This window comes from Pongo pygmaeus, chromosome 4 (genome assembly GCF_028885625.2).
Source record: "Pongo pygmaeus isolate AG05252 chromosome 4, NHGRI_mPonPyg2-v2.0_pri, whole genome shotgun sequence".
Lineage (NCBI taxonomy): Eukaryota > Metazoa > Chordata > Mammalia > Primates > Hominidae > Pongo > Pongo pygmaeus.
In genome coordinates, this window is record NC_072377.2 from 802,355 (window position 1) to 823,754 (window position 21,400).

General features: G+C 58.1%; 1 protein-coding gene across 3 annotated transcripts in view; it reads right to left on the bottom strand.

Annotated features, from left to right (window-relative positions):
- Nucleotides 1-21,400, bottom strand: part of LOC129037488 (probable palmitoyltransferase ZDHHC11B) — a 67,201-nt gene that overhangs the window by 43,372 nt on the left and 2,429 nt on the right. Inside the window, exons 1-7 of one of the 3 annotated variants that reach the window (XM_063664625.1) lie at nucleotides 16,693-17,707; nucleotides 15,928-16,149; nucleotides 14,017-14,195; nucleotides 13,064-13,165; nucleotides 9,098-9,222; nucleotides 5,596-5,751; nucleotides 2,331-2,446 (exon numbers count right to left, since the gene is read on the bottom strand). In XM_063664625.1, coding sequence (XP_063520695.1) covers nucleotides 2,331-2,446; nucleotides 5,596-5,751; nucleotides 9,098-9,222; nucleotides 13,064-13,165; nucleotides 14,017-14,195; nucleotides 15,928-16,149 — 900 coding nt within the window. In that variant the 5' untranslated portion in view covers nucleotides 16,693-17,707. Of the gene's footprint in view, nucleotides 1-2,330; nucleotides 2,447-5,595; nucleotides 5,752-9,097; nucleotides 9,223-13,063; nucleotides 13,166-14,016; nucleotides 14,196-15,927; nucleotides 16,150-16,692; nucleotides 17,708-21,400 lie in introns of those variants that run through there. The other 2 variants (XM_063664626.1, XM_063664624.1) reach the window with 2 other exon arrangements.

A 21,400-nucleotide genomic window follows, 5' to 3' on the forward strand; every position in this document is an offset into this window, starting at 1 on the left:
TGGTATCAGATCAAAGAAAAGCTTTGTCTCACTAAAGATCACAGAGATTGCATTCTATGCTTGTTTCTAGAAGTGTTCTATGTTCAGCTTTTAAGTTGAGGTGTCAGATGGATTTGGGGCTAATTTTTCTGTGGGGAATGAAGTGATCCTGGGTAATCTTTGTACAGGTATGAAGAACTCAATCATTCTTTTTTCTTTTCCATGTGGATATCCAATTGTTCTAGTACCACTTGTTGAACTATAATTTCTCCCCATTTAATGATTTTAGTAGCGTTATTTAAAGTCAATTGACCATATATGAAAGCTTTAACTTTGGACCTTTCTTCTGGTCCATTTCTCTATATCTGTCTCTGTCGGCGCCACACTGTTTTTATTACTGTAGCTTTATGTCGCTCTCTATGTCAGTGCCACCTGTCTTTAGTGCTACAGCTTTATAGCAAAATTTAAAGTCTGGTTGTGTAAGTTCTCCAATTTTATTTTTTCTCAAAATCATTTTGGCTAGTACAGTAGCCTAGGTCTTTTGAATTTGCATATACATTTTAGGATCACCTTGTCATTTCTGCTAAAACAGAAGCCTGCTGGGGTTCAGCAGGGATTGTGGTAACTCTGTAGATAAGTTTTGGGGAAAATTGCTCTTTCAATAGTATTTTTTTCCAATCTATGAATGTTGTATACCTTTTCACTTAATAGAGCGTCTCTGACTTCTCTCAGTCATGGTGTGTAGCTTTCAGTGTACATATTTGCACAAGGTTTGTTAAATTTATTCTTTTTTTATTAGATTGTGAAAGGAAGTTTTAAAAACATAACCCAGATTTTTCATTGCTGGTGGATACAGATGTGCAAGTGTGTATTTTAATATGTGCCCCACGACCTTGTTAAGCGATTTTATTATCTTAACTAGGTCTTAAAACATACTTTTTAGCTTTCATTGCCTGCAAATAAACACAGTTTTACTTCGTATTCTGTGTGCCTTCATTTTCCCTGCTGCGCTGGGCTGGCCGGAATGTTCCGGCGACATCAGCAGTGGGAGGAAGGGGCGTCATCACCTGTGCCCAGCCTCCAAGAGAGGGTCACCAGCCTTTCACCAGGAAATGTCATGTCAGGTACACAGGGTGCTTTCCTATCATTCCTAGGTCACTGAGAGTTGTTAAAAATCATGAATGGGAACTTGCTGTTAACAAACCTTTTTCTGCATTGATTGGCAAGATTGCATGGTTACCGTTCTCTATTGGACTAACATGCTGAGCTGTAGTAATTGATTTCTAGGCCTTAAGCCACTGCTTACCCCTGGAGTGACATCACTTGGCCACAGTGCACAGTGATGCTGTGCCCCGTGCTGCTCCATTTGGTTTGCCAAGGTCTTATCAGTGATCTTTGCCTGTGTTTCCTGAATGTACTGGCTTATGAATATCTGGCTTTGGTGTCAGGTTGATAGTGGCATTGCTGAATGAGTTGGGAAGTGTTGCTTCCTTCTCTGTTTTCTGAAAGAGTCTGTGTGTAGGTGGTATTGTATTTTTTCTTAAAATCTTTGCTGGAATTCATGCATGAAGACTACAGGGCCTGGGATTTTTCTTCACTGGGAGATTTTAAATTAGTAGTTCAGTCTCTTGGCTGTTCTATGTCTATTTAGACTTTCTATGTCTTCTTGAGTTAGTTATAATAATTCACGTCACTTAACTGGAGAGGGAACTAACTTCCTTAGGTTAAAAAGCATGTTTCAGGCCAGGTACAGTGGCTCATGCCTATAATCCCAGCAGTTTTGGAGGCGAAGGCGGGCGGGTCACCTGAGGCCACAAGTTTGAGACCAGCCTGGCGTGTCAAAACCACGTCTCTACTAAAAATACAAAAATTAGCCAGGCGTAGTGGCATACATCTGCGATCCCAGCTACTTGGGAGGCTGAGGCAGGCAAACTGTTTGAACCCAGCAGGTGGAGGCTGCAGTGAGCTGAGATTTCACCACTTCACTCCACCCTGGGCAACAGAGCAAGACTCTGTCTCAAAAAAAAAAAAAAAAAAAAAAAAAAAAAGATGCAAAAAGCACATTTCAACTTTGGAAGATGTATAATGCAGTACAGAAATGTCCAGGAGACTCAGTTCCTTTCCTATCTTTGCACTAGGAAGTCATTGGTGCATGACTGGTGTCTATGTTAATAAAGACACATAGACACACCCATGCACAGAGCCTCACACACAGACACACACACTCACAGCAGAGTCCACGGGCTGCATCAGCCCTGAAGTAAAGGAGCGTGGCTGAGAGGTCCCAACCACAGAGTGACCTTAGACATTGTCCCAGGCCTCGAGAAATGGAGCAGAGAGACAGGTGGTACCTGGAGAAATCCTTCCTCCATTTGCATGTATGGATCTTTCCTCACTGCTTGATGTTTTGAACTCTCTTCTTTGCAGGTCTTAATGAGATACTCAAAGGTGGTCATCTTCTTGGCCTCTGGAAAGGGAAAAGGAGGAACAGGACAAGTTACCAGCCCTGCGGCTTTGCAAGGCGCCCACAGGACAGCTCAGCAGGGCGGCCAGTGCCACTGATCCGGCCCCTGCACAGGGAGCCCGGCTCCACCCACCATGCAGGCCCTGTGAGGCCAGGATGGGTGCAGGCGCCTTGTGGGCCCAGAGCTGCAGCTCGCTGATGGTCAGCAGGAGGGGTCTGCAGCTGTCACCTGGGGACCGGTGCTGATCCACGCCCCCCCCGCCTGCCAAGGCCTCACTGAGCTGCATTGTTAGTGGTGTCAGAAGACGAGCTGCCTCTCACAGACCTGCGTCCCCCATACCATGCAGCCTGAGAGGTTGCTCCAGATCCCCTGGGATCGCTGGCAGGGGTAAGAGGCCAGCTCAGGAGGGGCCGCTCGGTCTGAGCGTCCAGGTAGCCTACGGGGTTCCTCACATCTGGACACCAGGTGGGGCACACCTTGGGGGATGCACAGAGACCCCGAACTCGGAGGACCACACAGTACGGTGGCCACCCCAAGGTGCTGGCTAGCAGGTCCTGGGACCACACGCTCCTGAAGGTGCTCAGAGCCCCAGGCCCAGGAGGTGAACACGAGTGCTGTGAGTGCCACTCAGCACAGCCTCTGATGGGGCTGAGACAGGTCACCATCCCTGCAGCCCTGCACAGTGCCCACAGGACAGCTCAGCAGGCTGGCCAGAGCCCCATCCACCCGGCCCGCCCTGCGGGCAGCAAAGCAGCCCAGAGAGGCAAAGCAAATCCTGAGACACCCGTTTATCTAAAAGAGCCGTCTTAATAAACGTTAATAAAATGGGCTCTGCACCTATTTCAGCCACAAGCTTCCATGGAGGGGACAAGCTCTCCATGCTTCTTTCCCTAAACTCCAACACCGTGAGAGCCGATGTCTTGTGACTATTTCTGGAGACTGGGGCGGCCGCCCACAGAGGCCTATTTGCAGTGAGGAGCAGATGGCGGTTGGCGCCCTGGGGAGCTGCCTGCGGCCAGCCCAGCCCTCACAGGATGCATCTCACCACAGCTTCTCCCATCCTGTGAGGTAGAGAAGAAGCTCCTGGCCGTCCTGGAGTCACTGCCCAGGGAGGCTCTGGGTCACGGGGGTGGGGACTGGCCTGGGCGTCGTGATCCCAGGCATCCTGCCTCCCGCCCACAGCAGCCGCCTGCCTGTCCTTTCATGTTTCTGCCACACCTGGTCTGGGCTTTGTGTTCAAGGAGCCCGTTGGCAAGTGCAGTGCCTGGCTCAGAGGACAGACCAGACCATCCCCCCCAGCCACGCATGGCTTCAGGCCCACTGCCCTTCCCTGCTCCTCCACCGCCTGAGGCAAGGGCCAGCTTCTCCGCAGCACAAGTGCCATCCACACTTGTTTGTGTCTCATTCTTCATCCTCTCCCCGCAGCATGCAGGTGACCATGCCTCACCCAAAGAAGCCTGCAGCCCCCCACGTGCTCAGCACACAGTGGGCATTGACTATTTTAACCCGGGGAAACATTTTGTACACAACGTTGGAAAAAAATGACAAGTGCGGACTTTGTATTACTGGGCAGTTTGAGCATCCGTTAATCTGAGGCACATGTGGATAAGACCATGTGGCCTCGGCCCAACCTCAGCTGATTCTCCTGTTGTGGGGGACTCACCTTGACTGAGCACCTGAGGGTGAGAGATTTCCTGATAAGGAGAGATGATGAATTCCCGGTGGAGTGAAACTCCAGAAAAGCCTTCATAGGTGGTAAACCCAAAAATATTTAAATATGAGAGATTGCTAGATAATTCTAGAAAGTAGTTTTAAAAATATTCCTGATTCTAAGAGGGGTGGAGAGTTTTGAAGGAGGCCCAAATGACTTCTCACTCTTAAGGGTTTCAGCTTCAGGAACAGGCAGCCTGTAACATTCTACAAGGCAGACGTGCATCTCCATGAAGTTACATCTGAGGCTTTAGTTCCATTCCATTCAGTAAACATATCCTAAGCACCCACTCTATACAGGCACTGGCCTTGACATCTAAAATTAAAACTCTGAAAACATCACATTCAGCACTGTGTCCGTAGGATTTAACCCCGTGATTTTCATTGCACTTTCATTGAAAAAAATTCAACCCTCAGGCAAATAACAGTAACTGTAAGATGTGCGTTAGAGGTGTGTGTTTTAAAACATTCCCAGGGTTGTGTGGGGATGGTGGTTTGTAGGGTAACCTGTGGTTATGAACAAGGAGCCTCTTGGTGAGGCGTGTTCCTTCTGAGCTGGGTGTTCTTGCCACAACTGCAGGCAGGGGCTGCTCTGGAGATGGAGGTGAGCCCAGAGCCTGACCCACCCCACTCCCTCTGCCCTGACCAGGGGTTGGCCAAGCTGTCAGGAGCAGGGCATTCTTGGGGGCTGGCCTGGACACACTCTGCTGCCCGCGTCCACAGAAACCCCGAGAGGCCACAGCCTTGGGGCCACCACTGCCCAGAGAACGAAGACGCTTTGCAGCTGGCCCACCATGACCAAAACGGCTGGTGCCAGGAGCAGGGAGGTTGTTGTTACTTCCAACAACAGGTTTCCTTGGGGCTGGGGAGTTTACTCTCCTCGTTCAGCAACATTACTGACCGCCTACTGCTCTGTCCACTGTGAGACTCAGCAAGACCACCAGCTCTCGCTTCAGTTGTTTGGTTAGTGGGTGACCTGCCTGTAATATTTTTCATTGTTAGAATTTCTACTTGTGCTTTTCTAAGTCCACCTGTTCTTATTTCATAATGTTCTGTTCTTGCCTAATAGATCCCATTCCATTGTTCTTATTTCATAATGTCCTGTTCTCGCCTAGTAGATCCCATTCCACTGTCTCTGAACATTTTAAACTTGTTACTTCAAGCACCCGGCACCGCTCCTGCAGGTCTCGGCATGAGTTCAGCTTCTTGCTGGGCCTGCTGGGCCCTAATGGATTTAATTTCTTCCTGTGATTTGCCCTTTTTGTCCATGATCTCACTTCTGGGAGAGGCTGACCCTGAACACATGCGCACACGGGGGACAAAGACTCTGGCCCCAGTCGTGGGGAGCTCAGGGTTAGGGACATACTCAAGTAGAGGTGTAAAATGAGCAGCTCTGACCACCCAGGCTTGCGGGGATCGGGGGCTTAGGGTGGGGACATACTCAGGTAGATGTGGAAGATGAGCAGCTGGCCCAGGTGCACCAAGCCAAGAAGGTCCAGCAGGAGCACGAGCATCCCGATGATCACGACTATCAGGGTCTGCACCTGCACCGGGAACAGGGGGAGGAACAGCAGCCACGTGTTCGTATTCTTGACATCTGTGGAGACAAGGGAGAGACAGTGTGTCCAGCACCTGCTGACGGGTGCCACATCAGGTGGACGTCGCAGACCAGAGCTTGCTGGGGATGGGGCGGCATGGGGACAGCCAGTGCGAGGGATGCCTCCCTGCCCGGGTGGACGCCTCCCTTACCTGAGTGCCCCATAGGCCCTGCTGCCTGCAGTTGGTTTTCATGATCCCTGCTTTATGGATCTGGGAGGTGAGGCTCCAACAGGGTCACTAAGTGCCAGGGTCATAGCACCCACCCATTCCTAAGTGCCGGGGACACAGCGCCCACCCCTTCCTCACTAAGTGCCGGGGTCACAGCGCCCACCCCTTCCTCACTAAGTGCCGGGGTCACAGCGCCCACCCCTTCCTCACTAAGTGCCGGGGTCACAGCGCCCACCCCTTCCTCACTAAGTGCCGGGGTCACAGCGCCCACCCCTTCCTCACTAAGTGCCGGGGTCACAGCGCCCACCCCTTCCTCACTAAGTGCCGGGGTCACAGCGCCCACCCCTTCCTCACTAAGTGCCGGGGTCACAGCGCCCACCCCTTCCTCACTAAGTGCCGGGGTCACAGCGCCCACCCCTTCCTCACTAAGTGCCGGGGTCACAGCGCCCACCCGTTCCTCACTAAGTGCCGGGGTCACAGCGCCCACCCGTTCCTCACTAAGTGCCGGGGTCACAGCGCCCACCCGTTCCTCACTAAGTGCCGGGGTCACAGCGCCCACCCCTTCCTCACTAAGTGCCGGGGTCACAGCGCCCACCCCTTCCTCACTAAGTGCCGGGGTCACAGCGCCCACCCCTTCCTCACTAAGTGCCGGGGTCACAGCGCCCACCCCTTCCTCACTAAGTGCCGGGGTCACAGCGCCCACCCCTTCCTCACTAAGTGCCGGGGTCACAGTGCCCACCCGTTCCTAAGTGCCGGGGTCACAGTGCCCACCCCTTCCTCACTAAGTACCGAGGTCACAGTGCCTGCCGGCTCTGCCAGGCCCCAGCACCCATCCATCCCTTCCTCACTAAGTGCCGGGGTCACAGCACCCACCCCTTCCACACTAAGTGCTGGGGTCACAGTGCCTGCTGGCTCTGCTGGGCCCCAGCACCCATCCCTTCCTAGGTGCCAGGGCCCCAGCACCCACCCCTTCCTCACTAAGTACCAAGGTCACAGTGCCTGCCGGCTCTGCCAGGCCCCAGCACCCATCCATCCCTTCCTCATTAAGTGCCAGGGTCACAGCACCCACCCCTTCCTCACTAAGTACCGAGGTCACAGTGCCTGCCGGCTCTGCCAGGCCCCAGCACCCATCCTTTCCTAACTACTGGGGTCACAGCACCCACCCCTTCCTCACTAAGTACCAAGGTCACAGCGTCTGCCGGCTCTGCCAGGCCCCAGCACCCATCCCTTCCTCATGGCCCACGCTGTGTCCCTGGACCCTCTGCACCCTAAAACAGCCGCCTTCAAACAGAACAGGAAAGCCACAGCTCTCGCCTGGGGTCATTTCTAAGATATGGTCCTCTGTGACACTGGGCTGCCAACACTCAAAACCACAACACTTCCAAAAATCAGGCGTAATGCAGAACGGCAGAGGGCCGGGCAAGGCAGAACGGCAGAGGGTTGGATTCAGTGTGGATGTCTTTGGGTGACGGACCCTCTCTGGAACTGGCAGCCTCGGGGGCCATCCTAGAAGGCAAACATCACACTTGGCCTGACGGGACCGCAGCTCCATGTGCCTGGGCTGGGCTGGACCCCATGCTGCCCCCCTTAGCCAGTGACATCACGATGAGTTCAGCCCATGAGAACAAGGAGCTGCTTTGCTCAGTGCCCTGCTGGTTTTGAAGCCCTGCAGAATCATCTGGAACAGCAAACTCAGGAATTCGCTCAGGCCACAATCAATGAACTCACATGGAGACACTGGCACTGCTGTGTGGAAGCAGCATGTTCCAGGAGAGAAGTCAGCACACGTCATTTCGGCCACCTCTGCCCTCTCACGCTCCCCTGGCATCCCCCAAAGTGAGAGCCCAGACAACGTGGAGGCTGCTGGGGAAGGTGACTTGCTACAGGGGAAGAAGAATGCAACAGGCATTGTCCTGGGCTTGGGTCCGCTGAGGTCAGGGCCTCACCAGGGTGGAGCTGGCTTTCAGAAAGCTTCAGAAGTGGCTGTGAGGCCCTGGAGGCATCAGTCGTGCTTCCAAGTGGAAGGAGGAGCTTTAGGGCCTTCCACATGGAGCTGGCAAAGCTCATCGTTGAAAAAAATGTCACACCGTGTTGGCTCCGGAATGTTCTGGAACGAGGGGCAGGAAGTCCTCCCTCTCTCGCCACCTGGGCCGTGTGCAGTGCGGGCGCAGACATGCCTGGGGCCAAGACTGGCAGTCTGGACCTGCACCCCGAGGGGCTTCTCTGGCCCAGGTCCTCCTGGTCAGGGTCCCAGCGCTGCTGTGATAAATACTTCAAGTGGTGGTGGGTGGGGGCAGCTTCCACAGCAGACTCTTGCAGTCTGAGGCAGGGCTCTGACGTCTAGCTGCAGGACAGGTGGGCACGCTGCCTCTGCAGGGTCCAGGGAGGTCCTCCCACCTCTGCCAGCTCCTGTGGCTCCGGGCAACCCTGGGCTGTGGCTGTGTGACTCCACCCCTGCCTCCATCCTCACGGGGCCACCTCCCCTCTGCGTCTCTCCTTTCTCTTACAAGCACACTCATGGCTGGATTTGGGACCCCTGGGACATCCCAGCACGACCCTCCCACCTCAGATCTTAAGTCACAGCCACAGGCCCATTTCCTGAGGACACTGGCATCACGGGATCTGGGTTAGGCGTGGACTCGCCTCTGGAGCCCACAGTCCTCACCGCCACATGTCTCCAGTCGCTCAGTGTGGGCACTGGTTCCCGAGGCCCAGGCTCCAGACCCTCTTGGCCAACAGCCTCAGCGCCCCGCAGCCTACAGCCCAGCACCCTCAGCGCTGCCTCCGCTCTCCCTCCCCACGGGCTGCTCCTGCAGGACGGGAACCCCCACCCTCCCACAACTACACGGCCCCACAGGACGGTGTGACAGGTGCCACAGGACGGTGTGACAGGTGCTACAGGGCTGACTGCAGACGGCGGGGGCAGAGGTGGACCCCCCCGTCTCTCGCCTGACACGACCTGGCAGCATCCACAGAGCAGCATGGCCAGCGCCGTCCCCGAGCCTGCCTCCTGCGTGCTGGGGGCTGCTGGGCTGTGTGGATACTGGGCTGCTGCCATCGGCCCAGGTCAGAGCCTGCCTGGGGCAACAGGGACCAACCACCCCAGACCCGATACTACTGCCCGGAAAGACGGCTGGAGGCGAGGACGAGGCCCCCCGAGAGCGGCAGCCACGTACCTTCATACTTAGGGTCCGTGCGGAGCACCCCGGGGTTCACGAGGTACTGGACGAGGATGTACAGCAGGACGGCGATCAGGCAGAGCATACCGGCTGTGGCCGAGGCCACAGTGCTGAAGAAGAACCTGCCGGGAGACACACAGGCAGGCATGGGGGTGGGGACGCGGGAGCAGCGCGGGCAGGTGTGGGGGGCACGGGGGCAGGGGGCACGCAAGGGGAGGTGTAGGGCGTGCAGGGGCACAGGGGGCGTGTGGGACAGGTGGGGGGGCGTGGAGGCAGGGGCGGGGACACGCAGGGCATCTGGGACAGGGGCAGGGGCGTGCAGGGCAGGTGGGGGGTGCAGGGGCAGGGGTGGGGACGCGCAGGGCATCTGGAGCCCGCAGGGTGGAGGTGACAGGTCAGCGTGGGCGTCCATTGAGAGAGGGCACCTGGCCACCACCCGACGCTGGCCTCAAACCCCGCTCCTCACCGCGCCTGGAAGCTCAGGCTCCCGTCTCTGTCCCATCCTGTGATGCCCCCCCCAGGTCTCCAGGCCTCTCGCTGGAGAGGGGTGGCCGTGGGACATTCCCACCATCACACCGCCCGACAATTCAGGCAGCCCTTCTTGCAAACGTGATTGCATTTAATCCCCACAAGGAACAAGGAGGTTGTGAGGAGGGGGAACCGGCCCTTCTCACGAGTGGGGAAAGTGAGGTCAGAGATGCGGTGTGACTCGCCCAGGCCTAGCAGCAGAGCGTGAGGGTCACACGGCATCTCTAGTGTCACAGCTCTGGGGCCTCTGCCCGCACCTCCCGACTCCACCTCATTCAGATAGGGCTCCCTACCAGCCAAGGAGCATGCGGGCTGGGTCCACTCAGGGGACCCTGAGCATGGTCTGTGCTGGGGTCTCCAGGGCACCATGCTAGCCAGGGAACGCGAGAGCCATGACAGTGCCGTGGCACCCAGGAGGGCCTGCAGGCTCAGGGACCTGGATCTCTGCACCCAAAGGGAACTCGGGCTGAGGAGGCCCTGGAGGAGCCCGGCCACACCTCGGCTGCAGTCCCCCCTTCTCCAAGGGGTCTCGTGCAAATCTGAGCCAAAAGCGATGTCCGTGCTGTAGACGTGAGACCAAAACCACTCCCAGTCATCTTTGCTCAAAAGATGCAGAGAATAATCCATCCAGAAAAACCAATTCTGGGCAGCAGTTCCTGGAACATACTTTGACTAAACCATCTTCCCCTGGTCTGCCATTATGATATTTTTTAAAAGTATCCTTTAACCTCCTTTAATCTTTCCCATTGTGTTACGTTCACCTAAGCTTGTTTAAATCCCTTTTTCTATTTTCAACTGGAGGTCAGAGCATGGATGCCACAGTCTTCCGAGGAGGCGGTTAGGGGAAAGCCACCTTCCGGGCACTCCTTCTCCCTCCAAGAGTCTTCTGGATAAGCCAGGGGTGAGGGGTGGCTCCGGGCGTGAGGGGCTCCCTGACTGCTGCTCCCTCATACTGCCTTCCCTCTCACAGCTTAGGTTTCCAAAGCAGCAGCCCCTCCAGGCAGCGGACACGACCTACTCTACCCCCCGGTCCTCCTGGGCTTGAGGCCACTTGTGGGGAGTAAAGGCCCCTCATCATCATCCTACTGTCTGGACAGGACTCCCCTCTTCATCCAGGAAAGAAGGTGGGTCTCTAAGACCACAGAGACCAAAGCCCACAGATGGGGCAGAGCCATTCACGCGGGGCCTCCTCTCCCCGCAGCCGCCCAGGGCCGCTCTCCTCTTGGTTAGCGCAGCCTCCTGCCCCTGCTGCCCGTGTTTAACCTGCAGAGTCCGAGGCCAGCACTCGCAGTCTTCCCAGGACACCAGGGCCGCCTGCCTTCTTTCCGTCCCCCTTCCTCTCTTACCACTACGAAGTACACAGCCTCCCTCACAGGTGCTCTGCCATCAGCTCGGCCTCCCCCGCGGGGGCTCCGCCATCAGCTCGGCCTCCCCCGCGGGGGCTCCGCCATCAGCTCGGCCTCCCCGGCGGGGGCTCTGCCATCAGCTCGGCCTCCCCAGCGGGGGCTCTGCCATCAGCTCGGCCTCCCCCGCGGGGGCTCCGCCATCAGCTCAGCCTCCCTGGCGCGGGCTCTGCCATCAGCTCAGCCACCATTGTGGGGGCTCTGCCATCAGCTCCTCAACTTTCCTCATCTTGCTCTCAATGCCGTTGCTCTCTCCGCCTCTGGCGGATGAAGGGACAGAAGCGAGGTTGGCACAGATGCCGGCGTTGGCTGCTGCCCGGAGCCGAGGGCACCCATGACCCCAGCCCTGCTCTCCTGGCGCCCCTTTCCCACACACAGGCGGTGTCTACACTTGGTGCCCACGTGGTCCCTCTCCAGCGCCCCTCCTGAGGAAGGCAGACCCTCTCCTTGCCACCTGCCTGTGGGCCCTCACCCCCTCATCTTCACTGCCAGGGCCCGCCGGATTGAGCCAGCTCGAGGCACCAGAGCAGAATGAGTCCAGAAGGAAGTGGCACCTGGGGCTAGCGTGAGCCAGAGGAGCTGGCCCCACCTTGGCCATCCTAGAGCTGCTCTTCTCCGGGGGAGGAGGCGGGTGGGTCTCCCCGGCCCCTACCATCTCACGCAGCCTCTGGACTCGCTCTGCAGTGACGCAGCCTCTCTGTCCCTGCCGGGCTGCTCAGCCACTCTGGACACATGCTGTGCTCAAGACGGGATGGCAGGGAGGCAGGGCAGGGACCCCCCGGCACGTCCTGTGACACCAGCCAACGTTGGTCCCCACTCCCGCCCACACCAAGGCCTCTTTCAGGTCAGCACGGAGTAGCTGCGGAGCACGCGTGGTTCTTTTCCCTGGTGATCTTCACAACTCAGTGCTGCGGACAGCCGGGGCTCAGCACACGGGGCCTTGAGAGTCCCTGGATCCTCCACCGTGCTCAGGGGAAACACCTCTCGTCTATCAGCCCCCACCGTGCTCAGGGGAAACACCTCTCGTCCTTGCGCCTCCACCGCGCTCAGGGGAAACACCTCTCGTCCTTGCGCCTCCACCGTGCTCAGGGGAAACATCTCTCGTCCTTGCGCCTCCACCGTGCTCAGGGGAAACACCTCTCGTCTATCAGCCCCCACCGTGCTCAGGGGAAACATCTCTCGTCCTTGCGCCTCCACCGCGCTCAGGGGAAACACCTCTCGTCTATGAGCCTCCACCGTGCTCAGTGGAAACACCTCTCGTCCTTGCGCCTCCACCGTGCTCAGTGGAAACACCTCTCGTCTATCAGCCCCCACCGTGCTCAGGGGAAACACCTCTCGTCTATCAGCCCCCACCGTGCTCAGGGGAAACACCTCTCGTCTATCAGCCCCCACCGTGCTCAGGGGAAACACCTCTCGTCCTTGCGCCTCCACCGCGCTCAGGGGAAACACCTCTCGTCTATCAGCCTCCACCGCGCTCAGGGGAAACACCTCTCGTCTATGAGCCTCCACCGTGCTCAGTGGAAACACCTCTCGTCCTTGCGCCTCCACCGTGCTCAGTGGAAACACCTCTCGTCTATGAGCCTCCACCGTGCTCAGTGGAAACAACTCTCGTCCTTGCGCCTCCACCGCGCTCAGGGGAAACACCTCTCATCCGTCCGTGCTGGGTGCCCACTTCCCTTCTGTGGCCCCACCCTTGTGCTGGATGAGCCTCAGCCTGGGTGGAGAGAAGGCAGCCCAGTCCAGGACAGCGCGGTCAGGAGGCCTCAGCCAGCGTGGCCCCGCAAGTGCCCACGGGGGGCCTCCAGGGACTTACTCTGTGCGGATGAGCTTGTCCAGGGATGGCGGCACCACAGCCCCAGAGCCAGACAGGAGGCCGGGGCACACAGGCACCAAGCGCCACCACATCAGGACAGGGACGCGGCCCCAAGAGGACCCTCCACCCTTTCAACACGAGGACCCCTGCCCACAGACCCCTACCTTCCGAATTCCCCCAAGCCTGGCCCGTGCCGGCCGTCCCCGCTGTGCCCCTCACCAGTAATTCCGGCTTCCCACGCAGTTGTTGATCCATTTGCAGTGGTGGTCGAAGCCGGACACGCACTTATTGCAGGAAATGCAGTGTTTGGTTTTCTTGTTCCTGGAGGGATGAATCGGAGAACGCCTGTCAGGCCCCAAGTGCACAGGTTGGGGCAGGGCCAGAGGTCCATCACTGGAAGCCAGGTGCCTCGGAGGAACCAGCCCTGTGTGGCCTGGGGAGTGGGCGTCCAACGGGGAATGGGAGGCTGGGGGAGGGTGTTGAGGTCTGTGGGAAGGAGAAGCAGGGCAGCTGCGGGCAGAGGTAGTCACAGAGCAGGAGGAGCTGTGTCTGTGGCCGCCCTGAGCGTAGACCCCCCACCAGCCTTCCTGCATCAGCCTCACTCTGAGCCACGGCCCTGGAGAAGGCCGCGCCTGCCCCATGGTTCCACGAGTTGAGGCCGGGGACTTGGATCCCACCTGTGCCTACAGGGCCTCCCTTGCAGCCGACAGCAGCCCTGTAGTCACCCCCTAGGCCATCACGGAGGCCTCCAGGGCCCCTGGAGATACTGGAACCCTTACCTCCCTCTTTCCTAGGGGCTTGTCTTGAAAATCCCCAAGAAAGACAGTGCTCTCTTGCCCCGGGACCTCGTGCACAAAATCCACTGAGAACCCAATATGCCTGAGTGCTGCTGCGTTTCATTCCAGGGGAGCAGCGGGTCACCTGCAGGTGACAGACCCAGCCCTCCAGTCTCAGCCCGGCCTGCAGAAGAGTTGGGGCGGCCCGGCACTGCGCCCGGTTCACAGCGTGATGAGGGGCTATCCACCCGCAGCCACAGGGCCAGACCCTGGAACCTCCATTAGCATCAGCTTGCAGCCATGGCACGGGCCCTGAGGGGCCAGCAGTGGCCTGAGCTCTTGGACCTCTGGAGGTGACCCTGACACCGTGGGGCCTCGGCGAGGGCGGGCACTCACACGGTGACCCTGCACAGGTGGCAGAACTGATTCTGGATCACGTGTGCGTGTTTTGATCTGTCGAAGATGGGCATGGGCTGAGAATAGTTCTTCTTGAGTCTGACATTGGAGTCGGCCGGGTCGATGCAGGAGGCGATCAGGTGGACGACGAGGTGGAAGGAGAAGATCCCCCCGGTCACCTGGCATGTCAAGGAAGAACCTGGCCCAGGGCCTGGTCAGCCTGGCACGAGGCGTCCCCGTGAGGCCCAAGGGCCCAGAGGAGGCGCGGCCGCCGGTCAGCCCTGCTCACCCAGCCCTGCACACCCGAGCCCTGTTCACCTGGCCCTGCTCACATGGCCCTGCTCACGCAGCTCTGCACACCCAGCCCTGCACACCTGAGCCCTGTTCACCTGGCCCTGCTCACCTGGGCCTGGCCCTGCTCACCTGGCCCTGCACACTTGAGCCAAGCTCACCTGGCCCTGCTCACCTGAGCCCTGTTCACCTGGCCCTGCTCACCTGGGCCTGCACACCCAGCCCTGCTCACCTGGGCCTGCACACCCAGCCCTGCACAGCCAGCCCTGCTCACCCGAGCCCAGCTCACCCATGCCCGGCTCTGCTCACATGGCCCTGCTCATCCAGCCCTGCACACACGGCCCTATACACCCAGCCCTGCACACCTGGTGCTGCACACACAGCCCTGCTCACCCAGGCCTAGAGGAGATGAGGCCACCCATCAGCCCTGCACACACAGCCCTGTGCCAGTCGGGGACCGGGAAGGTTGCCCCCATGCCCCTTTTGGTTCATCCCTGTTGGACACAGGGCAAATCCCCCACAGAATGCACCGCACCCCCAGAGGCTCGGCCAGCCCAGCCACACACAGTGACCTCAAAACCCTTTACAGCTCGAGGCACAGAGCAGGGCCACAGGAGGGACGCCCCAGGTGTAAACACAGCCAGATGCAGCCCCAAAGGCCCTGGAGGAGCCTGGGTTCTTTCATACCAGAGACCCCTGAGCACTGGGAGAGCAGCACAGCCTCAGACAGGAGGAGCAGGGGGAGGAGGGAGGGAGCTGCACAACCTACCCGCTCCCTCTAGACCCCAGATGGCTCGCTCACGGACCCTCTCCCCGAGAATAGCTCAGGGAAACCTCCCCCCAGACTCACTCAGGGCCCCTCCGGACTCTCTCAGGGACCCCAGACTCACTCAGGGACCCTGGGCCCCTGTCTTGGGCCCTCTGGGCTCGGAGCCTGGCTGCGGGGGCACTGGGGAGAGGGTCCTTGTCCCCTGGAGCCAGGAGAAGCTGGGCTCCCCGTGACTGGGATGTCAGCTCCCGCCCTCAGATCCTGGCTCCCTCCTCCTCTCACCCTGGGACCAACACAGACTCCCCATGGCAACCAAATAGAGGGGGTGGAGTGCGGGGCCCTCCCGTCACCCTGCCTGGCCCTGGACCGCCTTCTAGCCAGGAGTTCAGGGTTGACAGCCATCTCCGCAGGGCAGCCCAGAGGCCCTCGCAGTGTGGCCTAAGCTTGGCATGGAAACGCAGGCTGCCGACCTGCGGGGCACGGCGCTGTTCCTCCTTGGCACCAGGGGCAAGGAAGAAGGTGCTGGCCATGTGCAAAAAGCCACGTAGGGATTTTAGCAGAAGGCTGCCAGCAGGGCGGGTCCTGCGCCAGGCCAGGGGGCTGCTGTCCCTCCTGACAGAGCCCCTCTCCGGAGCCCCCTCAGGCAACGCTGTCCTGTCCTGACCCTGAGCAGGGGCTGCACAGAGCACGAGTGGCCACTGGGCCCACCTGCAGGCTCGGGGGATATAGTCTGGCCCAGGGCAGGTGACTGGTACCGCCGGGCAGCCATGGCCCAGACCCCACAGCCAGGTCCATCGCAGGGTTCTCCAGGAACCCCTCCCGCTTAGACCATGCCACGATGAAGAGGATACCACGTAGGCGATGTATTTCCACACATGAGGCAGGAGGGGAATGAAGATCCCGAAGGTGGCCGAGGAAAGGCCCACGAAGACAGCCCAAGTCACCACCTGGAAGTAGTGCAGGGGTAACGACCAGCCGTTCACTCTGGAGATGCGGGGCGGCAAGACCAGCTGTTCATTGTTGAGTATGGCTTCTGGGGTGACGGAACACTGGCTCCCGGAGCGGGTGTCCATCTGCAGGACACAGAAGGGGAGGACCTGCGCCGTCAGCTCCGGGGAGGGCCGGCCCCGCCCACTGTCAGGGAGACCACGGGGACTGGGAACGTGGCCCCCAGGACCAGCACTGACAGCCAATGGCCCAGCACTGCCTGGGGCCAAGTTCCCCGCAGAGGGAGCAGGGGTTGGGCTGGAGTCAGTGCAGGGCCCTGCCCAGCGGAATGAACAGCCATGCTGCAGAATCTGACCCTGGCCAGAGCCGCGTGGCTATGGAAAACAGCTCTCCAGGGTGTGGAGGACCCTGGGCGGAGGACCTGGCCAGGCCCCAGGTGCCCGCGCGACCGCCCGTCAGTTCCCCCGAGGAATTGTTACGTTCTGGGGAGCCCTCGACAGCCCCCACACAGCGATAGGTCCCAGAACCCGTTCACGAATACACAGGCTCACCCAAGACTCTCCAGGGGCGAGAAGAAAACCCATGTCAGAAAGAGGCCACACTGAGCAGAGGGGTGCGCCTGCGAGAAACTGAGGCAATGCTGGAAGAGCTCGTGAGCCATTACTCACCGCTGCAACACTGAAACCTGCCAGATCCTCCCCAAGAGGCTTCTCTGAGCTTCCCAGAGGAGGAGGACCCGAGAGCTCACTTCACAGGGTCCTGTGTGTCTCCCCTTCCACAGGACAGGGAAGCCCGTCCAGCCACGCGGGGCTGGGGCCTCTGCCTGGGTGGACAGTGGCTAGGAGGTTCTGAACGCCCTGCGGTCGCTCCTGGCCAGTCAGGTGGGGAGGGTGGCAGGGGAGGGAGGGACGTGCTGTCACAGAGGGGCAGTGAAAGACACTCAACGGCCGCTACGGGGTGCGGGGGGATCTTGAGGGGCCGGGCGGTCTCTACAGAGGAGGGTTAGGAAGCTTCCCCACATTATGCCTCGCGCAAAGTCCTCGTTGTCTCCTTGGGAAAAAACCTTCAGAAAATGAAGTTGATATTAAATGTATTTCTTTGGGAAGAGAGACATTGAGAAAGTTAACAGTTCTTCTTTCTTGCAGTCGTGAACGTCTACAATTCAGTGGCTCTGTGCTGCCTTTGGTGGCTCCTCCCTGGTCCTCTAAATGTGACACTAGGCAGATGCGGGGCCACGGGGCCCTGGGGCTTGAGTCACACGAGAATGTCTCCGGGATACCCGGGAGACTCACAGTTATGAAACAAGACCATGGTGCTTTGGCCAGGCGCGGAGGCTCACGCCTGTAATCCCAGCACTGTGGGAAGCCGAGGCGTGCCGATCACCTGAGGTCAGGAGTTCAAGACCAGCCTGGGCAACACGGCGAAACGCCGTCTCTACTAAAAATACAAAGATTAGCTGGGTGTGGTGGCACATGCCTCTAATCCCAGCTACTCGGGAGGCTGAAGCATGAGAATCGTTTGAACCTGGGAAGTCGAGGCTGCAGTGAGCCGAGATTGCGCCACTGCATTCCAGCCTGGACAACAGAGGGAGACTCCATCTCAAAAAAAAAAAAAAAAAAAAAAAAAAAAGAAAAGTCCAAGTTGCCAACGAAGGAAATAGAAACACAGAAAGACAACCTTGTACATTAAAAACACAATTCCCAGTTAAAAACAAAATCCAAATGAAAGTGCCAATAAGCAGAAATGATGTCGCCAAAAGTCACATTGGTAAAACCTGGAAGATCAAATCGAGGAAGGACCACAGATCTTAGAGAGGAGAAGAGGGGAATCACTCAGCGGCCTGGAGCCTTGAGCCTGGAGACACCACGTTCATCTGTTAGGATTTCAGAAGAGGAAGGAGGAGAGTCTGTGAGAGAAGAAAAGAAAACACTGAAGAACTTTGAGAAGACTGAAGGCTTCAGGTCGACACTGTGCACCAAGGGCCGGAAAAGACGACTGGAAAAAGAAATACATCCACACCAGTGAAAATGTGAGCGAGCCAGGGAGACAGACCCCACGGAGGACAGCGAGCTGCGGGGACAGACCCCACGGAAGACAGCGAGCAGCGGGGACAGGCCCCACGGAAGACAGCGAGTCGGGGTGACAGACCCCACGGAGGACAGCGAGCAGCAGGGACAGACCCCACGGAGGACAGCGAGCCAGGGGAACAGACCCCACGGAGGACAGTGAGCAGCGGGGACAGACCCCATGGAGGACAGTGAGCAGCGGGGACAGACCCCACGGAGGACAGTGAGACGGGGTGACAGACCCCACGGAGGACAGCGAGCCGGGGGGACAGACCCCACGGAGGACAGTGAGCAGCAGGGACAGACCCCACAGAGGACAGCGAGACGGGGGGACAGACCCCACGGAGGACAGCGAGACGGGGGGACAGACCTCACGGAGGACAGCGAGACGGGGGGAGAGACCCCATGGAGGACAGTGAGCAGCAGGGACAGATCCCACAGAGGACAGCGAGACGGGGGGACAGACCCCACAGAGGACAGCGAGACGGGGGGACAGACCCCACGGAGGACAGTGAGACGGGGGGACAGACCTCACGGAGGACAGCGAGACGGGGGGACAGACCCCATGGAGGACAGTGAGCAGCAGGGACAGACCCCACAGAGGACAGCGAGACGGGGGGACAGACCCCACGGAGGACAGTGAGTAGCAGGGACAGACCCCACAGAGGACAGCAAGCCAGGGGCACAGACCCCATGGAGGACAGCGAGACGGGGGCACAGACCCCACGGAGGACAGCGAGACGGGGGGACAGACCCCACAGAGGACAGTGAGCAGCAGGGACAGACCCCACAGAGGACAGCGAGCCAGGGGCACAGACCCCACGGAGGACAGCGAGACGGGGGCACAGACCCCACAGAGGACAGCGAGACGGGGGGACAGACCCCACGGAGGACAGCGAGCCGGGGGGCACAGACCCCACAGAGGACAGACAGCAAGTGAGGGGCACAGACCCCATGGAGGACAGCGAGCAGGGGACACGGACCTCACATCAGCCAGAGAAGACTCCAGGACAGCGCCTTCCCCTCAGGCCCACGCTCAGCCTCGATACCACCGTGGCCTGTAAGCATGTTCACATACCACAGCACACAATCCACACCACACACATGCCACACAGACCACAGAGACCACGCGCCACACACCACACACACCACAGACCACGTGCCACACATACCACACACCACAGACCACAGAGACCACGTACCACACACCACACACACCACAGACCACACAGACCACGTGCCACACACACCACACACCAGAAACCACAATACAACACACAAAACACAACACACCACATGATATACACACACCACATACACCACACAGACCACGTACCACACACACCACGTACCACACCACACACCATGTATCACACACACCAGACCACACAGACCACGCACCCCACACACCACACAGACCACGTACCACACACACCACACACCACAGACCACACACCACACAATAGAAACCACAATACAACACACAAAACACAACACATACACAACACACCACACACGATATACACACACCACATACACCACACACCACACAGACCACATACCACACACACCACAGACCACACACCACACAACAGGAACCACAACACACAAAACACAACACATACACAACACACCACACACGATATACACACACTACATACACCACACACCACACAATACACACCACATACATCATACAACACAGACCACACACAACACATATCACATACACACAACACAAACCACACAACAGAAACCACACAACACACAACACATCATACAGATTACACACCACACCACACAACACGAAACACACCAGAGACCACACAATCCACAACACACACCACCCACACACCACACAACACACAAAACAGATCACACACACCACACAACAAACTCCACGCACACCACACATGCACCACACACCACACAAACCACACGCACACACCTCACGCCACACATAAGCAACAGAAGCAAAACACACACACCAAACACACCCCACACTGCACATGCACCACATGACAAGTACCAGACACCAACCACAAACGCATCACTCTCCACATACCACACAGGGACCACACAATACACATCACGCACACAGAATACACACCACACACAGCACACCACACAAACCACACACCACACACAGAGCACACACACTTGCACTACACACCGCACACCACACACACACCACACATCACACCACATACTGCACACATACCACAACCCCCACAAAATACCACACATACACCAAACCACACACCACACACACACCACACAAACCACATACCACCGAGCACACCCATTTGCACTACACACCACATACCACACACACAGCACACAAACCACACACACCACATACCGCACACATACCACAACCCCCGCAAAATACCACAAATACACAACACACAATGCTCACACTCCCACACACACCACACAATGCACACACACTCCACACACAATTCAAGTGAAAGCAGCATCTGTGAGTCATCACACTGAAGACTTGTAATGTTGGGTTCAGGTCCCCTTAGCATGACTAAGGCTGGATGGGCCCCTGTGTTATGACAACTGGACTGATGCCCGGGGAACTGGCTGCCCTGCACCGGGGCCTGCAGCGCAATCCTGTGTGGTGGACCCCAGGCGCCTCCTGTCTGCCCCCATCTGTGGATGTGGAGACAGCCCCCTTCTCAGACTGGGACTCCATCCTTCTCTGCACCACCACACGAGAACCAGCCCCTGACACGGACCCCAGAGACCACAGGTGCCCATCCCACCCTATAAGGTCTTTAAGATGCCATGGCCTCCTGAGTCTTTCCTGTTCCCAATCTGTGTATATGACACCAGGCCCCTAGAGTCTGTCCTGGTCCCCGTCCTATCTTTATGACACCAGGCCCCTAGAGTCTGTCCTGGTCCCTGCCCTATTTTTATGACATTGTGGTCCTGAGTCTGTCCTGGTCCCTGTCCTATCTTTATGACACCAGGCCCCTAGAGTCTGTCCTGGTCTGTCTTTATGACACCAGGCCCCTAGATTCTGTCCTGGTCCCCATCCTGGCTTTATGACACCATGGTCCCTGAATCTATCCTGGTCCGAGTCCCCATCCTGTCCTTATGACACCATGGTCCCACAAGTCTGCCCTGTCCTGCCTTTATGACACTGTGGTCCCTGGGTCTGTCCTCACCGTCCCTGCCCTTATGACACTCTGGCACCCCTGAGCATGTCCTCACTCTCCTCCAGCCCCCCAAACGTGTCCTCATCCCCCTCTGGGCCTGCTCAGCCACACTTTTTCCGTGGGGACCCTCTGGAAGCCAC